The sequence below is a fragment of the Agelaius tricolor genome, unplaced genomic scaffold (genome assembly GCF_023055355.1).
Source record: "Agelaius tricolor isolate 1412-34295 unplaced genomic scaffold, bAgeTri1.0.p SCAF_29, whole genome shotgun sequence".
Classification (NCBI taxonomy): Eukaryota; Metazoa; Chordata; class Aves; order Passeriformes; family Icteridae; genus Agelaius; species Agelaius tricolor.
Genome location: NW_027269289.1, coordinates 2619988 through 2639419, shown reverse-complemented (window position 1 = coordinate 2639419; position 19432 = coordinate 2619988). Strand labels below are relative to the sequence as shown.

At 55.6% G+C, this 19432-nt stretch overlaps 1 protein-coding gene across 3 annotated transcripts; it reads left to right on the top strand.

Annotated features, from left to right (window-relative positions):
• Window positions 1-413: 413 nt before the first annotated feature.
• Window positions 414-18585, top strand: ST3GAL4 (ST3 beta-galactoside alpha-2,3-sialyltransferase 4). 3 transcript variants are annotated; one of them, XM_071449861.1, is made up of 12 exons: window positions 414-518; window positions 8770-8839; window positions 14984-15056; window positions 15541-15622; window positions 16177-16260; window positions 16364-16461; window positions 16815-16875; window positions 17118-17213; window positions 17285-17474; window positions 17572-17715; window positions 17812-17955; window positions 18356-18585. In XM_071449861.1, exons 3-12 carry the CDS (start codon window positions 15041-15043, stop codon window positions 18440-18442), a joined length of 1002 nt encoding a protein of 333 aa, XP_071305962.1. In that variant the 5' UTR covers window positions 414-518; window positions 8770-8839; window positions 14984-15040; the 3' UTR covers window positions 18443-18585. The 3 variants fall into 3 exon arrangements, with proteins under 3 accessions (XP_071305962.1, XP_071305964.1, XP_071305965.1); XM_071449863.1 differs by having other exon boundaries at window positions 427-518; window positions 15541-15610; XM_071449864.1 differs by lacking the exon at window positions 414-518 and adding an exon at window positions 6246-6484.
• The last annotated feature ends 847 nt before the right edge of the window (window positions 18586-19432 follow it).

Genomic DNA, 19432 nt, shown 5'->3' with positions numbered 1-19432 from the left:
TTCATCTGATACCCAGACGGTGGTAAATGACTTCTTATTCCTACAGAAAGTGGACTCCCTTTGCTGCCACAGGCCCTGCCCGATAGGGCAGTGCCAAGCGTGAAATTGGCAAACTTTGCTGGATTTCTCCAAAACTAAAGCTGCCAGCAACTAGGACCAGCGAAAAGGATGAGTTTTGCCCACCCCCAAAATCTGCTGCGAGCCAGTTTTGGCGGGTTTTGGCTCGGGGTTTGCCTTGGGAGGGCCTTCCCCCAGCCCCGTGATTTCTGGGGGTCCGAAGGACACGGGGAAAGCGTTGTTGCCCTCCCCAGCCTCTCCCGTGCCGGGCACGAGGGACCGCGCGCCTCCAGCTCCCGGGATGCTCTTCCCTCCTTCCTCCTCCTCCTCCTCCTCCCTCGGCCGCCCATCCCGCGCTGTGCGCAAGCGTGTCCGCCCCCCGCCCGCCCCGCGGGCCGGCCCCGCATCCCGCGCCCGCCCCCCGCATCCTCCGCCGCCCCGGCCCCCCGCGCCGCCCCATGGTGAGTCCGCACCGGGGATCCCCCCCGGTCCCCCCGGTCCGCGTGTCCGGAGCGGGGCTGCGAGCGGGGGGTGCTGAGCAGGAGCAGAGGGTGGGGAGCAAAGCCCCGGTGGTTTTGGGGGGCTGGAGGGGGCGCCCCGCGCTGGGAGGGCGCAGGGCAGGGCAGGAGCTTTGCCCGCCTGGGCAGGGCTGGCATGGGGGTGCAAACTGGGGGTATGGGGGGGCTCCCCGTTCACCCCAGCTCGGACCCCCCCTACCCCCCGCGAGCATCCCACGCCTTTGGCATCGATGTCCTGGCGAGCGCGGCACATGGGAAAGGGAGAAAGTGGCTTTATTTCTACGTTTTGTGGGTTTTTGAAAAATAATTATTATGATTATTTTTCTAATTAGCGCGATTAATCAGCGCCTGAAGTGTGAGTGTGGGCAGCGGCGAGAGGAAAGCCCCCGCTCTGCCAGTGCCCTTCCATCTGCTGTCTCCCCATTCCTGGCAAAACAAACCCCCTCATCTCGCCGGGAAAAGACGGCCCTTGGCATCGCTCCTGCCCGTGGCCACTCCCGGCGAGGAGATCCCACCCCGAGAGCCCCGGGGAGAGAGGGTCTGGCATCTCCCCATGGCACGGGGGGCTCCTTGCGGTGGCTCCGGGTGATCGGGATGCCCGGGAGCCGGGCTAGGGAAGGGAAAATCCTCCCGGAGGCCCTGGGAGGGGAGGACGTGCCCCGTGTGCAGCTCAGGACTCAGGACGGCATCGCTCCCTGAGGAACAACGGGCTGAGGAGGATTTATGAAGTGGTCTGAGGGTTTTCTCCCCATCCCTGAGCATCCTGCCTGCTGGGTGGATGTGCTGCAGTAGCCTGGTGATCCAAAAGGGGTAGGAGGGGTCCCTGCTGGTCCCCCACTCCATGCTGGTGTGGACAGAGCTGCTGGCAGCGAGATCTGGGCATGTTCATGCAGGATAAACCCCGTCCTGTCTCATCCCACTCTGTGTGCCTGGAGCCCTCTTCTCCCACGGGACAGGATTGCTTCCAGGCAGAGATGAGGATGCTTGCCCCCAAACCAGCAGGAAAAGGACCAGCTGGACCTTTCCCCACTATCTTTTCATGTCAGGTCTTTGAAGGGTGAACCAGTGGTGTTTTATTGTTCTGGGGAGTGGAGAACAAAGGAAAGTTCTTCCTCTGGGTGGTTTTTTTGTGTTCCTCAGCTTGGACACCATCTCTCCTGTTGGATCAGTAGGGTGGTGCCTGGTGGGTTGATGCTGGCTGCTTGGCAACTCTGATCTCCATCTCTTGGTGAGATGAGCTGAATAAAGTCTTGTGGTGGAACTTTTTGGGAAGCTCTGCTGGATTTCCCCATCTTTTCTGCTGGGCTCTTCCTCTGGATGCTCCTGGAGGCAGGTGATGGATTGCCCAGGCTTTGCCAGCTGTCTTTGCCAAGGGTGTCCCTGGGAAAGGCCCCCAGGCAGGCCAGAACCTGGGATCAGTGGCAGAACTGATGGTTTAGGTGTCCTCTTCCTACCCTGGCTCCTAACGATGTGTCCAACGTTTAATAAGCTCCTTGTGTTGCTATAAGCTCTAGGATGGGATCAACGCGCTTTGCTGGACTCTCCCTAACCCCTGTCCCTATCTGTCTGCATCATTAGAGGGCTGCTTGCTCATCCAGCTTCAGGCAGGGAGTTAACAGCAGCTGCTCCAGCAAGGCACCAAATTCTGGGAAATAATGCCTCTGCAAATGTAAATATAAAAGGAGGAGCTGTCTGTGGACACAGGTTTTAAGGGATGTCCACTATGGAGGTCTGCAAGTAGGGTGTGTTCCACATCTGGGATTGGAGCATCCTCCTGGAGGATCCACCCTGGAGGGAAAACATCCATTTGGAACTCTGGAGCAGCTGTACTCATGTCTACAAGCCTGTGTTTTTGTAGCTTGTGTCATCCCCATTCTTGCAACCAGCATCAGAGGTGGATGCCAGGCTGCAGGGTGTGGGAGTGCTGAAACCAGTGCCCTCCCCATGTCTGTGTTCAGGGGTTTTCAGCTGGCAGTAATCCTCAGGTTGAATCCTGCTAATTAATTATTTGGCAATATCTCTAAATCCCATGTATTCTGTTGCTTATTCTCTTTGATGAAGGGATGGTCCCATTGCTTTAGCTTCGAATATTCCAGCGCTGATGCAGGCTGGCAGCATGGAATCTGCTTCTCCACAGCTTTCTCTATTGTGAATTTTTTTTTTTTTAAGATTTATTTGATGTTAATTTTCCCCTTACATTTTTTTCCTCTGGATGTAGCATGATGGCTACATCATGGAGCAGGGATGTGGTCCTGCTCCTGCAGAGGTTGGCATCCTGGATTCACTGGGATCCCTCTGGGATCTCATCCTGCTTTACCCATTCCAGGCTGGGACCTCCTCATACTCTGCCCCCAGGGACACTTGCATGAGTGGTTTTGGTTTTACAGTGAGGAAAGGAAATTATTTGATGCTTTCATGCTGCTCGTTGCAACTTCTGGTTCTCTTATTTTTGGTGTTTCTTAAGTTCCTGTCACTTTGCTTTCACATTTCTCTGTCCTCCAACTGTAATCCTCATATTTATTGAGCTTTTTCTAGGAAAACCCTGCGTCTTCTTGGGAGGGAAGAGGAAAAAAAACCCAGTACTTGCTAATCTCTTGCTTTTCCAGCTGCTGACCCCTTGCATCTGACTGGGGTTGGGCTGGAAAGCTTCCTTGGAGGAAGGAGAAAGGCATTTGGCTGTCAGGGAACGGAAAAAGCAAAGGAGCCGCTCTCCATCCTGGTTTTCCTTCGGGCTGGCGGATGCTCGCAGCGGTTTCGGGCTGGCTCAGCTGCGGCTGCTCTCCAGGATGTGCTCTGTGTCTGCCGAGCCCCCGGGGCTGCAGCCGCTGCTCCCGGCCCCGGCAGGGCCCGGGCTGGGCATGGCCCCGCGGGGAGGTGCAGGGGAGCGGGGCAGGGCTGCTCTGCCCAGGGCTCCTGGTGCGGGATGGGGCTGAAACAGCGATCGGGGGAGCGGGACAGGGCAAGAGCACAGCGGGGCTGGAGTCTGCCCGTCCCACGGGGATCTGCCCGTCCCACAGGGATCTGCACTGCGTGGATTGCTCTGCTGGGATGTCCAGTGAAGGTGGGTTTGACCAACTGCTGCTTCCTGTCCCTTGGAAGGGGCTGGGGACTCCCCACTGCATCAGCTCCTGGTGGAGGACTGCTCTGTCCAAGCTGGGCTGGCGATCTCCATCGGCTCTTCCATGCCATCCTGAGGATGCTGGGATGCTCCTGGACCATCGTGGGATGCAGCGTGTGCCGGCAAGGGATGCTCGGAGGTGGGATGCACTGGTCCAAGGAATGGATGGTGCAGTGCTGATTGGTCAGTCTTCACTCCTGACACCACACCAGAAGTTAGATCCACAAATCCACGGAAGGATTTCTGCACCGTTTTGGAGTTTTGGTTTCTTTTTATTGCAAGTCAGAACAACCTTAAATCACCAAACCATGTCTGGATATGACCACGCAGGAAGCTGGTTTCCTTTCCCCTGTTCTTTGTAGGTTTTAAAACACATATCTGTGCTGAAGTTTGGTTCTTCTCTTTAATCCTGGGTCTGTGAAGGAGGCTTTAACCTGAGCTCACGCCGTTGGAATTCCCTGCTGCGCCAGGGAGAGGCTCCTTGCCTTCAATCGCTTCCAGATGCCATTCCCGTTCCGGCTCTTCCCCTTGCAAAATGTCTCCCCCAGCCCGCTGAAGTTTTCCCGGCTGGATTTGACATCCCCATATCCGGCCAGGCTGAGTAAGCTGAGCCTTAATTTTTTAACCAGAGCCTGGTGCCAGTGGCGGGAGGTTGGAACTCACCCGCGGTGTTGCACAAGCTGGAGCCCCGGGGTGGATCCTCCGCCGGGGTTTGAGCTGCTTGCGACATCGGGTGGTTTTTAAATTTCTTTTAAAACGGAGGTAAATGAGCTGGGATGGAGTTTGGGGTTTGGGATCCCTTGCTGCACCCTCTGCCCTCATTGCCAATGGGACAGATCTTCCCTCAGCCCCAAAATGGCAAGAAACTGAGGCAAGAGAGTGCTGAGCAAGAGCTGAGGAGTCTTAAACGCTGCTCTGGGGCTTTGCTGATGCTGTGTGCACCCAGCCAGCCCAGCATTCCCACCCTGGGTCATAAAACACCCCTGGATGGGGATTGAACCCCCAGCACAGCAGCTCTGTGGCTGTTGGGCTCCTCTGACCCCCCTGACTTGTGGTCTGTGGATGAGATTCTGTGGCATGAGGATGGATCAGACCTGTCTGTGTTGGGAATAGAGGAGAGCACTGAAGCATTGAGGGGAAAAATGAGGTGGAAAGTGAGAAGTGAGGGAGAAAAATGCAGAGAGGGGGGATGCAAGTGAACTTTGGGGATGCAGGACTGAACAGGCTTAGGGTGTGGGAAGTGGGATAGTGTCAGAAATGAAGGGCAGTGAGGGACTTTAGGGGTTAAATGTGGTGCTGCCTTCGAACAAGGCATCAGGAGCAATGCCAAGGGCTGGGAATTCCTCGGACCCATCCCTGTGCGATCACCAGTGCTGCTTCCAAAAAAATAGATGGGAAAAAAAAAAGAATCACAAAGAAATGTCTGTTTGGGCATATTCGGGCTCAACAGGTTTTGCTCCCAGGCGGGGTCTGGTATTTGGGGTGGGGGAACTGAGGGAGGCCAAGAGCCTGGCTGTTCAGAGCAGGCTCTTTATGCAACAAAAAGATGTGATTTGTCCTCAGAAATCTTACCCCGGGCTCCTTTCCACTGCCTTTTTTCTCGTGGGGTGACGGCAGCCCTCGAGGGCTTGGGTGGTGCAGGCAGTGTGGGAAGGGATGGGCAGCTCCTGATGAAGGGCTGGGGGAGCTGGGGGGGATTTTCTTAAAATATGGATAAACACAAGGTTTTGGAGCCCTGACACCTCAGCACCTGCCCCAGGACCAGATCCCACTGCCAAAGCCCTGCATCCCCCACACATTTGGCTTCTTCAGCATCCTGGTGGTCCATTGGCATCTGCCCTGGAGCTGGGGCTTCCCCGGCCCCTTTGCTGCCTAATTAACAACGTTGCTGCATAATCCCCCCTGCATTTACAAGTTAAATCGACAGATTATCTGTATTATGCAAACGCAGCTTTAAATCTTAATTATTTATTTGCATGGGGTGTCTGGAAATCAGCAGCACTAAGCGTGGGGATGCTGTTCTCTTGGAAGTGCAGACTTGTGCTAGGAAATGAACCCAAAGTAGGCTTTTTTTGGTGTGGTGGGTGATGCTCAACACCCCAGCTTGGGAATATGTCTATTTTTTCCTTTAATTTTTTTTGGGGTGGGGGGTGGTTATTGTGGGAGGCTCATCCTTAAATAGCAGTGGTTTATTTTTAGGTCGGTCGCTGCTTTGGATAATCCGGCTTGGCTGGGCAGCTTTGCTTTTCTTCCCATTCTCAGGGATTTGATAGAAATAGGTTTATTAAATTATTTTATTTTTAATAAAATGGTTTAATAAATTTAATTAATTATTAATAGAATTAAAGAAACACAGGGTTGAAGTATGGGGGTTCTGCTGGTGGTTGCCCTTTTCTGCTGTCCTGGACAGGGAGCATCCCCTGGGATGACCATTAGTGAAACCTCTTCCCAAAGTGTAATTCCCACACTGGAATTACAACTTAGGCTCGGCCAAAGGATGGTTGGGAAGCAGCTGGATTATCTCCCATTAAATACTTGCTGGATGAATACACTGCTGGTCCCGGGGCCACAGCGACTGTGGTGACGTGAGGGATGTGCCGGGCTTGGAAACACCTTGCTCCTGCCAGCTGGAGACGTTTTCTCTGGAGGAGGATGAGCTCACCTGGATTTTATTCCCCTCCCAGCCTGGCTTTTGCTCTCTCCCCCCTCGGGAGGTAATTTTAACCGAGGGAGGCTGGCGCCGGCGATGGAGCACCGAGGGACAGACGGACGGACAGCTGCCTCCCTGCAGGTTTGAGGGAGACTCTTCTCCATCTCCCCCTCCCCTATTTTAACAGCCCTGGGGAGATCTGGTTTTTGATGGGGAGGATGATGACAGGAGGAATTTGGAGGCTCATCCCTGCCCTGTGTGTCCCCTCCTGCCTCTGTAATATCTGTTCCTGCCGGGATGCTCCTGCACTGGGGCTGAGCCCCTCAAAGGGCCACTTCTGGCTGGCTTTAGTCTTTAGCACAGGAAGGGATGTGCCTACTGGATTTTTGTTTTCTTTTGCTCAAAGCCATGAACATCCCAGAGTGAGATGTTGGGGAGTAGGCAGAAAGTGCCTTTTCCCCCTCAAATTTGGATATTATTATTTAAATTATTAAACTGAGAGGCAGGAGAGAAAACTGAGGCCAGCAACAGAGCTGGAGAAGGAAAAGAGCAAAATCCAGCTTGTTTGGGACTTCTTGAGGAGTCTGGGATTTGCAATGTTCATTTCCTGCTGGGATCAGCTGCCGGATGGGTTGAGCTGCCTGTGGCTCCTGACCTGGTGGACACTGGAACCGTGATGGGGCTTTTCTGGACCTTGGGCTGGGAACAACCCATGAGCATGGGCTCATGGCAGGGAAACCACTCAAGTGGCTGGAAAACAACCCTGGGAAGAGCGGCAGCAATCCAGCTCCTGGCTCCTCCAGTCAATCTGGAAAGACCAGCATAGGGCAAGACCTCGGATCCACAGGATCCTGCCTGGCTGATGTGCTTTACAATATCACAGTCTGCTGCTCACCCAGGGCTGCAGGATCCTCCTGGAACCCCCAGGCAGCTCTGAACATCCTAATCCTCATTTTCATGGCAGGGGCTGATGCTGTGCCATGAAGTGCTTTAGCAGGAGCTCCCCAGGGAGAGTTTAACCTTATTAGTGGATCCTATAATTCACAGCTCTGAATGAAAAGGTTCTGTGTCAGAGGCAGCAATGTTGGATGCTCTGGTAGATTCAGGGGTTCTGGGAAGACCCTGGTGCCAAAGGTGAATTTTATGGCCTCAAGTGCATTTGGTTTGGCTGCTCATTGCCCTGAGCCCTCAGGATTAATTGCCCCCCAAGGCAAACAGCGATGGAAGGAGGAAGAAAAGATTCTTCGGGTGGAGAGGGAAGGTGACACTGGGATGGAGCCATCCCTGTCATCCTGGGGCATGTGAAGAAAGCCTGACCCGTGACGAGAAGAATCCATGAGAAACTTTCTCAGGCTCCTGGGTGGTTTCCATCCCCACCCCTTGGACAAGGATGTACCTCTCTTTGTCATATTAATGGGATATTAAGAGAGGAGCATGATAACGTCAGGCAGCTGTGGGGAAGGCTTGCACCTCTCTCAGCTCTGCTTTTTCTAGCTGGAGGAGATGGAGGGAGGTGAGGAAACCTCTGGCCCTTCAGAGCTTTCCCTTGGAAGTGCCTTCCCTGCCAGGGCTTAATGAGCAGCTGACAGAGAGAAGCTTGTGTTCCTCCCCTGCATCACTGTTTCTTGCACTGAAACGAGCTGACATTCCCTCTCCTGTGTTTTTCTGGGGGGAGCCATGGCTCCCACCACACCCCATCCATCCCAGGGGCACAGGCAGAAGAGCAAAGCTGCTGCCCTGGGGTAACTGGGACAGCAGTGGGCTCGCTCCACTGGCTGCCTCATTTCCCCATACCTTGGGATGCAGAGCAGAGAGGCTTTCTCTGAGGGGCAGCATGGCAGCAGGGTTTCTGTGCATGGCGGGGTTTCTCAGCAGGGCTTTTCCTGCCCCAAATCATAAGGATATTACAGTGCTGGGCTAGGATGTGCAGTTTGGAAAGTTTTGGGGGAAGAGATGCAGGAGTACGGAGCATTCTCTGTGCAGGAGGGCAGGAAAGCTGCATTCTCATTTCCCTGGGCAAGGGCACCGCTCCATCTCGTGGGGTCTTCCTAAAAGCCCGAGTGAGTCACGGAAGGGGATTTCGGTGTGAAAGGCCAAGGGGTGTTGGGCAAAGCTGCGGCGAGGTCTGCGCTGCGATCGGCCCCACCTCCTGCTTAAAGAGCGGCGGGACCCGGCCCTGGGTGCCGCTGCCGGCCGAGGTGGGTGGGAGGTGGCAGGTGGGAGGTGGGAGGCTTTCCGGAGGTGGCAGCCTTTCCGGAGAGCTCCCACCTCGGTGCGCCCTGTGCCGGCTCGCCGGGGCCCCGCTCCCCTGCCCGGGGCCGGCCCCGCCCGGCGCTCCGGGCCGCCCTGCCCGGGGATGCGCAGCGATCCGTGCATCCTCCGGAGCGCCCGCAGCCCTGAGGATGCTCTCCCTTCTCCTTTCCTAGGGGAAGAGAGGACGGCCGCGTAGATCCCGCCGAGCTCCCGCCTGCTCCGCCTGGACCAAGAGGACGGGCCGTAAGTAGCCGTGACTCGCTGCCAGCTAATCCCCGCCCTGCTGGGACTGGTTTCAGCCTCTCCCGCCGCTGGGGATGCAGAAAAAGGTCTCCCTGCCATGGGAATCCTCCTCCCTGCGTGGGTTAACGGAGCACTGAGGTGTTGCTGGGGGTGCAAAGTGATGGACTGGGTTCTTGCTGGGAATCTCCCTCTGTGCATGAGAGAAAAGAGCAGAGAAGAACCCAGACGATTTAGGGCTGGCCAAATCAGGCTGCAGGGTTGCTCTCGGGGCTCTGCTCCTCTGAATCTGGTACAAAACAGGAAACAGAGGAGAAACCACAGGGCCACGGTTGCAAGTGAGCTTTGCAAGGGGAGTGGTAATGTCAGGCAGCTTCTGAGCCCCAAAAGGGAACCCCCAGAGTCAAAAGCCATTGGGAGCAGGAGCTCCCTGCAGGGTAACTCAGCCCTGGATCCTGGACCTTGATATCCCTTAATTTCCCCCCCCCCCTCCCCCCGCCACCCTTTTCCCAGAAGAGCTGGGGCATTGCTTGAGTTTGGGTTGGGGATGGGCTGGAGCATCTCCATGGTTTAGTTTTTACCTTCCAGAACTGTAAGGGAGTGGTGCTCCCAGTGGGTGTTCTGCCTGCTGCTCCCAGGAGAGCAGGGAGAGGCTGCCAGCACCCTGCCTGCACCCTGCCTGCACCCCCAGCTCACTGCCTCCCCCTTTCTGCTGCTTTCTGGGGGGATTTAGCCCAGAACATGGGCTCAAAGCTGTGTTGCCAAAGCCGCTTTTGCTGTTGCTGCTGCATCCCTGGGTGATCCCTGAGGATGGAGATACCGGAGAGTAAACACGGCACTGAGGTGAGCGTGGCAGCAAAGGGGGGCTGGACGGGGCAGGTAGGAGAAGGGTGTGCCTGGATCGATGTCAGGGGATCAGGGATGAAATCCCACAGGATTATCACTGCCCTCATCTCCTTAGCAGGGGCTTGGCACCCCATGGGTGCTCTGCTCTCTTCAGCAGCTCGGTCATAACCTCCAGGATGTAGCGAGCTGCATACAGCAAGAAAAGGTCTTTATTTTAGTGTCTTAAATAGCAAAAGAGTGATTAAACCTATATAATAAAAATAATAATATGTTATCTCTAACATTATAGCTCAAGTGTAGCCCTGTAGCTCTGTGATGGCCCAGGGTTACCCCAGAGCAGTGAGATAAACAGGTATACCCACATAGCTGGTGGTTTGGGGCTGTAGGAAGGGATTTGTGTCCCATACCTTTGTTTTTTCTGCTGTGAGGATTGAAAAAGACATAGGGGGAGAGGAGAGGATAAACCCAGGTCTGGTCTGAGTTGCTCTGGAGCACATTAAAACCAACAGTGCCGTGGGAAGGCAGAAGCAGCTTGGATTTATCCTGAGGACCTGCCACTGTGAAAATACTTGTTGGACCTGAGCTTATGTGCTGTTGCCACCTTGAAAATTGCAGCCTGGTCATGGGTAAATGTTTTGTTAAGACTCACATGCCAAGGAGGGCTTGTTTCCCCTATTGTAAATCTTTCGCTGGGTTATTGTGTGCCTGGGATACCATGGTAAAGGAAACAGAGCTGCCTCTCTGAGTAAGAGGCAATTAAGATTCCTTTAAAGATTCCTTTAAAGTGACTCGCAGGGCTCTTAAAATAGGATAAATGTGGGTATCAGTGCACAGGCCAGGCTGGCTCCACACCCTCTGTGGGGTTGTGCCCAATGTCCAGTGGAGCTGATTTTTGCAGTACTGTGCCCTCATGACCCTCTTCATCCCCCCAGCCACGGCACTGCAGCTCTGGCTCTTGACATTGCTCTGCTCTGTGGTTTTTGGCATCCCAGGATCCCTGGTCCCCCCTTGGCATCCCTCTTTCCCTGCCATGCACCATCTCTTGGAGGGGGCTCAGATCTGATCCCTGCTGCCTTTTGCCCTTGCAGTGGTGGTTGTTGCAATCCCACAAGGATTTTCTCCCCGGCTTGGAAAAAAACCTCCCCGGGCACCCGGAGCTCACAGCGGCCGGGGCGAGGAAGGTTTGGGATGCCAGGCTGGGGATTTGGGTGTCTTTGATGCTGTGCCAAGCCCAGGCAGTGCCTTTCCCTGGGTGCTCTCCCTGCAGGATGGCCCCCGGCCGCCTCCCAGGTTGCGCTCAGGCTGCGGCAGGCGCGGGCTGTGCCGGGGCAGGGCGCGGCGTGGGGCGATCCCGGCCCTACCGCGCACGGAACACCCGCGGGACGGGGGCTTGGAACATCCCGGGGCTTCAGCTGCTTCTGTGGGGGTCATTGCTGTCCTCCAGGGAGCACAGGGTCTCCCTGCTGGTTCCCAAAAGCTCTGTGTGCCTGGAGAGCTCGGGAGAGATGGTGTGGCTGGGCTGAGGGGGTCTGGGCTGGCCTGGCTGTCTGTCTGTCTCCCTTTGGTTCCCACTGCTGAGAGTGAATCTTTAGGGACTGCCAGTGCATCCCTTCCTCGGGTGCTATCCAACTCTCCTCCAGTTAAAAATAAAGGCATGTTTTTTTGGGATAAACTGTTGGAGATGCCTATTTTTCAGTGAGCATTCTTCTCACCCAGGGAAGCTGGACCAGGCAGTGGGTGGCTCCGTGTCCCATGGGCATGTGGGATGGGACAGTGGGAGCACAGGAGAGGTGTCCTTGCCTCGTGTCATGCTTTCCCAATCCGCAGGTTACCATGGGAACATAAAAGTACCAAGCCTGCTGGTCCATGATGCTTTGCCAGGATGGCCTGGGATCACTATTATGCTGGGGGAATTTATAACCACTCCCCACCTCCATGCTTGTTCTGTGCCTTTAAATTCCTTTTTCCCCCCCCCTTTTTTTTTTTTGGCTGGGAGCAGCTTGGCATGTACTTTCTTCCACTTTGTGGATTGACATGACTTAAATCTGGAAATGCTGGAGCCATTGAGGCCATGGGAGGGAGATGGGAATGGGTGGATGGAGATACAGGGATGAACCTCTCTGCGTTTCCCCCCTGTCAGGAGGGTCGGTCTGTATGGGTGTTGCTGGCATCTCCCAGGGGACATGGGAAACTGGGGGGCAAAATGCTGCTCCAGGTCAGAGGCAGACAGGGAAACTCCATGAGGCTTGGCCATGAGCTGCCTCTGCAGCATCCTGGGATGGGGCTTTCCCAGAACACAGGGTGGGGAAGGGAGTGGGAGATGGGGAATGGGCCATGGGGCTTTTGGATCCTTTGTGCGGCAATAATTGCAGCCTGCGGTGCTGTGGGGGTGCATCCTCCAACATCAAAGAAGGGCTTTTCCAGTCACTTCTTCCAGGTGTGGGGAGCTGAATCCAGCTGGGACTTTCCCCCCAGCTTCAGGGATCGGTGGGGCAGGCAATGCCCTGGAACAACCCTGGGGGAGCCAGGGTTGATCCCAGTGAATGCTGAGTCTCCCCTGCCAGACAGGGATGCTGCAGTGCGGGGTCCAGGCAGGATGTTGTGGTGATGGTTCTGTGCTGGGGGGTCTGAGGGAAGCTGTGATGGGACAGGGATGCTGTGGGGGCACTGAGGATGCTGCAGTGGCTTTGAGGATGCTGTGATTGGGACAGGGATTCTCAGGGAGGCTCAAAGGATGCTGTGGGGGCTTTGAGGATCCTGTGATGGGATGAGGATGCCAGTGGGAGGGGACTCTGAGGACATTGTGGGGGACCAGGGATGCTGCAGGAACAGAGATATTGCAGGACTGGGGATGCTGTGGGAGGGCTCTGAGGATGCTGAGAGACCGAGTTGCCAGGGGGTGCTCTGAGGATACTGTGATGGGACAGGAATGTTGCAGGGGGCTCTGAGGGTGCTGTGATGGGACAGGGATGTTGCAGGGGGCTCTGAGGGTGCTGTAATGGGATAGGGATGTTGCAGGGGGCTCTGAGGGTGCTGTGATGGGACAGGGATACTCAGAGGTGTTCTGAAGGTGCTGTGATAGGACAGGGATGCTGCAGGCTCTGAGGATGCTGCAAGACTGGGGACCAGCAGGACCAGCAGGACCCTTTGGCATTGCTCACTCCAGCAACCCTACAAGGAGAACACAGGACCTGGCTCAGGGTGTTCAGACCTTCCTGCTTTCACCAGCTGCTCTGGTTTGGGCTGTGGGTCTGGGAGGGCTGTGGGGAGCTTGAGCTCATTCCAGAGGCACCAGGGGTGCGGGGGCAGCCGGGTGTGCTCTGTTTTGCTCCACATTCCCTGATCGCTTCACTAAACAAGGTTCCTTCTCCTCAGGGATTAAATGCCATGTTTGCCTTAGATAAATTTTGCATCAGGCCCAGCTTGTGCATACAAGCCTGGGAAAAGATCATAAAGCTTTCAAAAAATATTATTAAGAAAAGCTGGTATGTAAAGGCAAACATTGCGGGCAGAGAAGATTTCCCAGTGCTTTCACTGGTGGAAGGGGTGAAGTGTGCTTGGTTGAGTGTTTTGGCACGCAAGGATGAAGCTGGGCGGTGAATGTGGTGCTAAAATCAGGTCCTGATGCCCAGCACTTTCCCAGCCCTGGGCAAACAGGGGTACTCAGCCCACCCAGGAGCAAACCCAGCCTCCAGCTGAGGCAGTGGATTTCCCCTTGGAGCTTTTGTGGCCGGTTTTACTAAGAACAAAACTCCCCAGGAAGCAGAAGCTGCTTTTACCTTCCCCTAATTTTACTTTTTCCAAGCAATTGTAATATGTAAAAGGGTGAGACCCCCTGTGCCTTCTTCCTGTATTGCTCCCACCTGTGAAGATCCAGCTGTAGGTTTCATCTTCCCAAGCAAAAGGGAAGTTGGGCTGGAAATTTGGACGCAGGATGAGAGCCAGTTGGGATAGGGGGGTTGCTTCCCCTTTCTGGAGCCCCCACGTAATGATGGGGCACAATTATCCATGTTTTGTGAAGAAGTGGTTCAGAAGGAGGTGCTTTCCTAGGGGACCTCCTCACCTGCCCCATCCCTCTGCTGTCAAATGGACACAATTTTCTTTTTCTAATATCCCGTCCTTTTGCTTTTAGTGTGGTTTAATTGTCCTTAATTGTCTTTTAATTGCCCTTCCTGCCCTTTTTAATTAATTGCTCTCCTGTCCTTTTAACTTCAGAAGCCCGTGACAGGGAGGGGAAGAGCCTGGCTCTTGTGGGACCATCCTTGATCCCATTTCTCCTCATTCTTGATACATTTTTGTCCCCAAACCCAGTGTTCTTAGCTGGCTGCTGGGTGTTTGGCAGGTGTCAGGTTTGTTAGTGGCACTTCCCTGGGTAGGGAGGGGGATGAGGTGGGGGCCCTCCCTTGGCAGGTGACTAATCCCTGGAGGATCTGATGGGCAGGCTCTGACTGAGAGACTGCATCGCTCAGCCCCACATGCACCTTTCCCCTTGGCTGGCATTCAGCACACCGAGACATGGCTGGTCAGAGGCAGGAGCAGCTCAGTTACCAGGGGCGCAGCCAAGCCCAGCTCTGAGCCTGGCTTAGAGCAGGATTCACCCTGGGAGAAAAGCCTCCCCTGTACCCCAAAGCTTCTCCCTCCCGGTAAGTTCATTTTCCACCCTTGCCATGTCCTGGTGGGATGGGATGAGCCCATCCTGGGATGGCTCCAACCACAGCTCTTTGCTCCTTATTCCAGGAGCGAGAGGTTTCAGAGGAGCACAAAAGTGTCCCTGCTTCCCTGGGCAGTGTTTGTGTGGGCACTAAGCTCCAGCACCTCCTTTCCCCAGGCCGGGATGGGTAAATCCAAGGCGTTGGAGGTTCCCCAAGTACGTGATGCTCTTTGGTTTGATCCTGCTTGGCTGCTCCTGTCCTTTCTGACTGGCTTTGTGGTGGCACATTGGACTTCATACCTGCTGGTGCCAGGTGGATCCTTAAGCTGGGTTTTAAGTCTCCCCCATGGTATTTTGTGGTTGAAACCCCACTGGGGGCTTGCTTTTCCTCTCTAATTAATTTATTTTTTTCCTTTGGCCTCTAACCTGTAGGGCTGAAGCTCCTTGGGAAGTGCTGCTTGCTTGGCTTTGATAAGCTCTCTAAACCAACCTTTTTGCAGCAAAGAAATGTGAATTTAAATAAATAAATCCTTTGGGGAACCCTTACACCTGCTTGCCTGCAGATGCAGATGGGCAAGCAGGGGGTGATGCCTCTTGGATGGGGTTTTAGGGTCAGCTTTGATGGGTTTTCCCCTGTTTTCCTGCTGCAGGTGACCAGCCACGATGAGAGCTCTGGCCCCCGCCTGATCCCTTTCCTGCTGATAAAAATGATCAACAAGTCTCGTGAGTCCTCCAGGGATCCCCTCTGTCCAAGCAGGGATGGGGAGCCTGGGGAATTTGCATTTGGAATTCTGGGGGTTGGATTCTACTTTGCTGTGGTTCCAGTAGAGTGATGGAGTGTTGGGGTATCACAGGAGAAGGTCGCAGTGGGGAGGGTGGGTTTGGGCACCGGAACCCCTTGGACTTTGTTGTATGGAAATGGGATGGAGGCACACAGGAAAAGGGATATTTGCCTAGTCTTTGATGAAAAGCAGGAAGGAGGAAACAGAAAGGTCAACAAACAATGGCTTTTAAACCTGATATAAACCCACCTGGCTCATCTTAGAGCCCCTCCTCTCTGGGCCGTGGTGCCAGCCAAACCTGCTCCCTGAGGAGAGCGTTCTGCCATCCTGGGTCTAGCTAGGGGTGCTGTGGGACCCCACAAGCAACCATCTAAACCCCATGGCTGACACTGGTTTATCTCTCCCCCTCCCCACTGGGCTTGCAGGAGGGAAGATACTCGGGGTGCTGGCGCTGTTTCTGGTGATGGTTTGGTACTCGATCTACCGGGAAGACAGGTACACGCAGCTGTGAGTGCTCCTTACTCAAGTTTAAAGGCCCTCCTGCCCTTTCCTTCACTCCTGGGAGGCAGTTCCTTCCTGCCCATCCTTCACAGGGATGCCAGAGCATGGCATATTCCCTGGATCCGAGGGGACTGGGGAGGTGGCAGCATCCTTGGCTGCTGCTGGAGAATGGGGGACACAAATGGGGCTCCCCGTTGGTGGGTGGTGGTGGTGGTTGGGCTCTGTGGGGTTTTTTGCAAATGCTGCTTTTCCCAGTGCTTTTCTGAGCCCGGGAGGATGGGAAAGCCCTGCTCTCTTCCCAGTGCCAGCGATGCTGACAGAGATGGGGAAAGTGGAGTGTGAGGTTCATGAGCAGAGCAAGAGAGACCTCTTCTGATGCAAGGCTGCAAGCCCAGCAGATAAATGCCCAGGCAGTGCTGGCCTTAAATCCCACTGAAAATCTCTCTCTCACAGCTTGAATCCCGCAGTGGGGATGCCTGGGGGTGCTGGAGCCCCTTTTGCCAGGAGGGGGCTGCAGAGGAACAGGCATCATTTGATCTAATAAACCTCTTCCTTTACAGCTTTTATTTCCCTGTGCAAGAAAACAACAAGACAACGTGTCCCCTTGGGGAGGTGGAAAAGAAAGCGGCGCAGCTCATCGGGAAGTGAGTTTTGGGGCTGGGAGCAGGGAGTGGGGATGCAGAGCCAGGACCCCCCTCCCTGTGCCATCCCTGATCCCAGTGTCACTGACCCTTTGCTCCTTGGCAGCTACACGAGGGACCACCCACTGTTCTTGCAGCTGAAGGACTATTTTTGGGTGAAGACGCCGTCACTCTACGAGCTGCCCTACGGCACCAAGGGAAGTGGTAAGCCTGACAATGCTCTGTGGGATCTGTCTGTCTGTCTGTCCTGCTGCTGCTCCTGGGGTTTCAACTTCCCTTTTCCTAAAGACATCTGCAGGTTGATTTTGCTGGAGACTAGTCCCAAGCTATTTTCTTGGTTTTTAGAGTCTGCAGTGAGTATCTCCTCACACATGGTGCCTCTAAAAGAGTTTAGGGTGGACCAGGTTTTACTAAGCCCCAGCAACAGATTATCTGCTTGAAATTGGGATTAACAGTAGGAGCAAATTTGGCAGGGATGGGGCAGCACTCAGAGTGTTGTGCCAGGCAGGAGCTGCCTTCCTCACCTTCCTCACCCTATCCTTGCCCTTGCTTTGCAGAAGACGTCCTGCTGCGCCTGCTGTCCATCACCCACTACTCCCTGCCCGAGAGCATCCAGAGGTAACACTGGGGTGGGTTTAGGGGCTTTTCTCTCTTTTTCTTCATCATTGCTCTCTTGGGGGTGGTTGCAGTTTGTCTGCTGTGGGCCCAGGATTTGGCAAAATGAACCTCTGCAACCCAGAGGTGGTGGATGGAGCATGGGAAGGTGTGGAGACTGGACAGCACCAGATTTAACTCCCCCAGGGGTTAAAATCAGCCCAGTTTTGGAGCAGGTCTGGTTGAGACAGGGTTTTCTCTCACAGCCTCAAGTGCAGGAGGTGTGCCGTGGTGGGCAACGGCCACCGGCTCCGCAACAGCTCCATGGGGGACACCATCAACACCTACGACGTGGTGATCAGGTACAGCCCCGGCCCCCCGCTCCCTCCCCAGTGCCACCGCAGCTGGGGCTGACACCTGTGATGTCCCTAAGGCTGAACAACGCCCCGGTCCATGGTTATGAGCAGGACGTGGGCTCCAAGACCACCATGCGCCTCTTCTACCCTGAGTCAGCCCACTTCGACCCCCGGACCGAGAACAACCCCGACACGCTGCTGGTGCTCGTGCCCTTCAAGCCCATGGACTTCCAGTGGATGGAGGCCATCCTTAACGACAAGAAGAGGGTGAGTGTGGTAGGGAACCGGGTCCAGCCCCTCCCTGGCTGCTCCAGACTCCAGCTGTCATGCCACCCCACCCCTGGGGACATCCGGGCTCTTGCAGGTTCGGAAAGGGTTTTGGAAACAGCCCCCACTGATCTGGGACGCCAACCCGGAGCAAGTTCGCGTCCTCAATCCCTACTACATGGAAGTAACTGCTGCTAAACTGCTCAACCTCCCCATGAAACAACCACGGAAGGTCAAACAGGTAAGGGGTGGGGGTGGCCAGTGACCCTGCACACCCTGAGGGGGGTCAGCCTGTCCCTGTGCAGCTCCCTGAAGGCTGTGGCTCTGTGTCCCCCAGAAGCCCACCACAGGGCTGCTGGCCATCACCTTGGCACTGCACTTCTGTGACCTGGTGCACATTGCGGGCTTTGGCTACCCCGACTCAGCCAACAAGAAGCAAACCATCCACTACTACGAACAGATCACACTCAAATCCATGGCCGTAAGTGTTTGCCCCACAGTTTTGTCCCTGTTCCCCCCATTTTTTCCCCAGGAGGGGGGATGGCAGCCCAGGAGAGCAGTGCCATGATGCTGAATGGCGTGGGAGGCTCTTCCCTCTCACTCCCCTCCCATGATGAAGGTTGAAGTCCACCTTTGGATGGTCATCATCCAACTTCTCTTGGTAGCCAAATGTCTTTGGAGGCATGGCGAGTTGGATCCATCCCCAGTTTATGTGTGAGGAGAAGAGCTCATGGACAGAGGGATTGGGTGGGGAGGGTTCCCTCCCTGCTTTTGGGGGGCTGAAGTCCCTGCTGGTGGGGTGGGCAAGGTGGAGGGTGTGAGGACTGGAAGGAAAATGTGTGGCCCAGACTCTGGTGTCACCCCTGCTCCCTGTCCTGCAGGCGTCGGAGCACAACGTGTCACACGAGGCCGTGGCCATCAAGAGGATGCTGGAGCTGGGACTCGTCAGGAACCTCACCTACTTCTGAGGGCAATGGGGCTGTGCAGGGACAGCGTCCCCAGGGCGAGGGGACACCATCCCCTTCAGCGAGGGGACACTGCGCTGGCATGGCCGGAGTGACCGAGGGCAGAGCATTGTTGTCACCGCTGCCACCACGGCCTGGGACTCCTGGAGCAGGGCTGGGGCTGGGCCCGTGCTGGACCGCGGGTGCCCAGGGTGGGGCGGCTCTCGGGGTGCAGGGAGCCTGGCGGGGCCGTGGCCCAGCGCCTTTTCTACTGACGCACTGAAGCTACCGAGGACTTGAGGGGGTTTTTGGGGTCGGGGGGTCCTCCCTCCCAGCGGGCCTGAGGGGGTGAGCCAGGGCAGGAGCCCTTGCCCTGGACATTCTCTTTCCCTTAATTCCCTCATACACTGACGAGGGCCCTGCTGAGGGGCTGATTTTGGGGTCCTGGCCCCTCCCCGCCCAGGGAATGGGAGCCTTTGGAGGCTGATGTTGCCTCCTCCCTGTCCTGGACCTCCCTCCAAATATTTAATTCCCTCCCTTTTTTTTTAATTTCCTTTTTTACTTGGTGGCCCTGTCCTGTGCCTTAGCGCTGGCGTAGGGACTCGTCCCCACAGCCCCCCTGGGTGGGGGCACCCTGGGCTGCTTGGCTTTGGGATCTGCCAGAGCCCTTTGGTGGTGCAGATTAATTTAATTAATTTAAATGCTTATTTATGGTGGAGCCTTCACCCAGGGCCTGCATGCCACTGGTGTCAGGGACAAGGGGCCTTGGGTGGGCTGGTGTGTGCTTGGCTCCAGGGGTGGGCATCTGGGATGTCCCCCACCATGGAGGGGTTGACCTGGTGCCTTCTCCCTGCTGGTGTAGGGTCCCCTCTGCCCCCGTGGGGCTGCAGGTGTTGGGGGGACCCATGGATGGGGGTGTTGGGGCTCATGTTGGCACCCAATAAAGTCCTTGTGAGGCTGGGATGGGCTGGGTGCTCCTGGGGCATGGTGGGGGGTGGGGTGTGAAGGAGTTTT

Bases quoted from the DNA above. Each gene is read 5' to 3' on its own strand.
- ST3GAL4 (XM_071449861.1), top strand. The intron at 16,462-16,814 runs GTAAGCCTGACA...CTTGCTTTGCAG, and splicing joins CTACGGCACCAAGGGAAGTG to AAGACGTCCTGCTGCGCCTG. The intron at 17,475-17,571 runs GTGAGTGTGGTA...GGGCTCTTGCAG, and splicing joins TCCTTAACGACAAGAAGAGG to GTTCGGAAAGGGTTTTGGAA.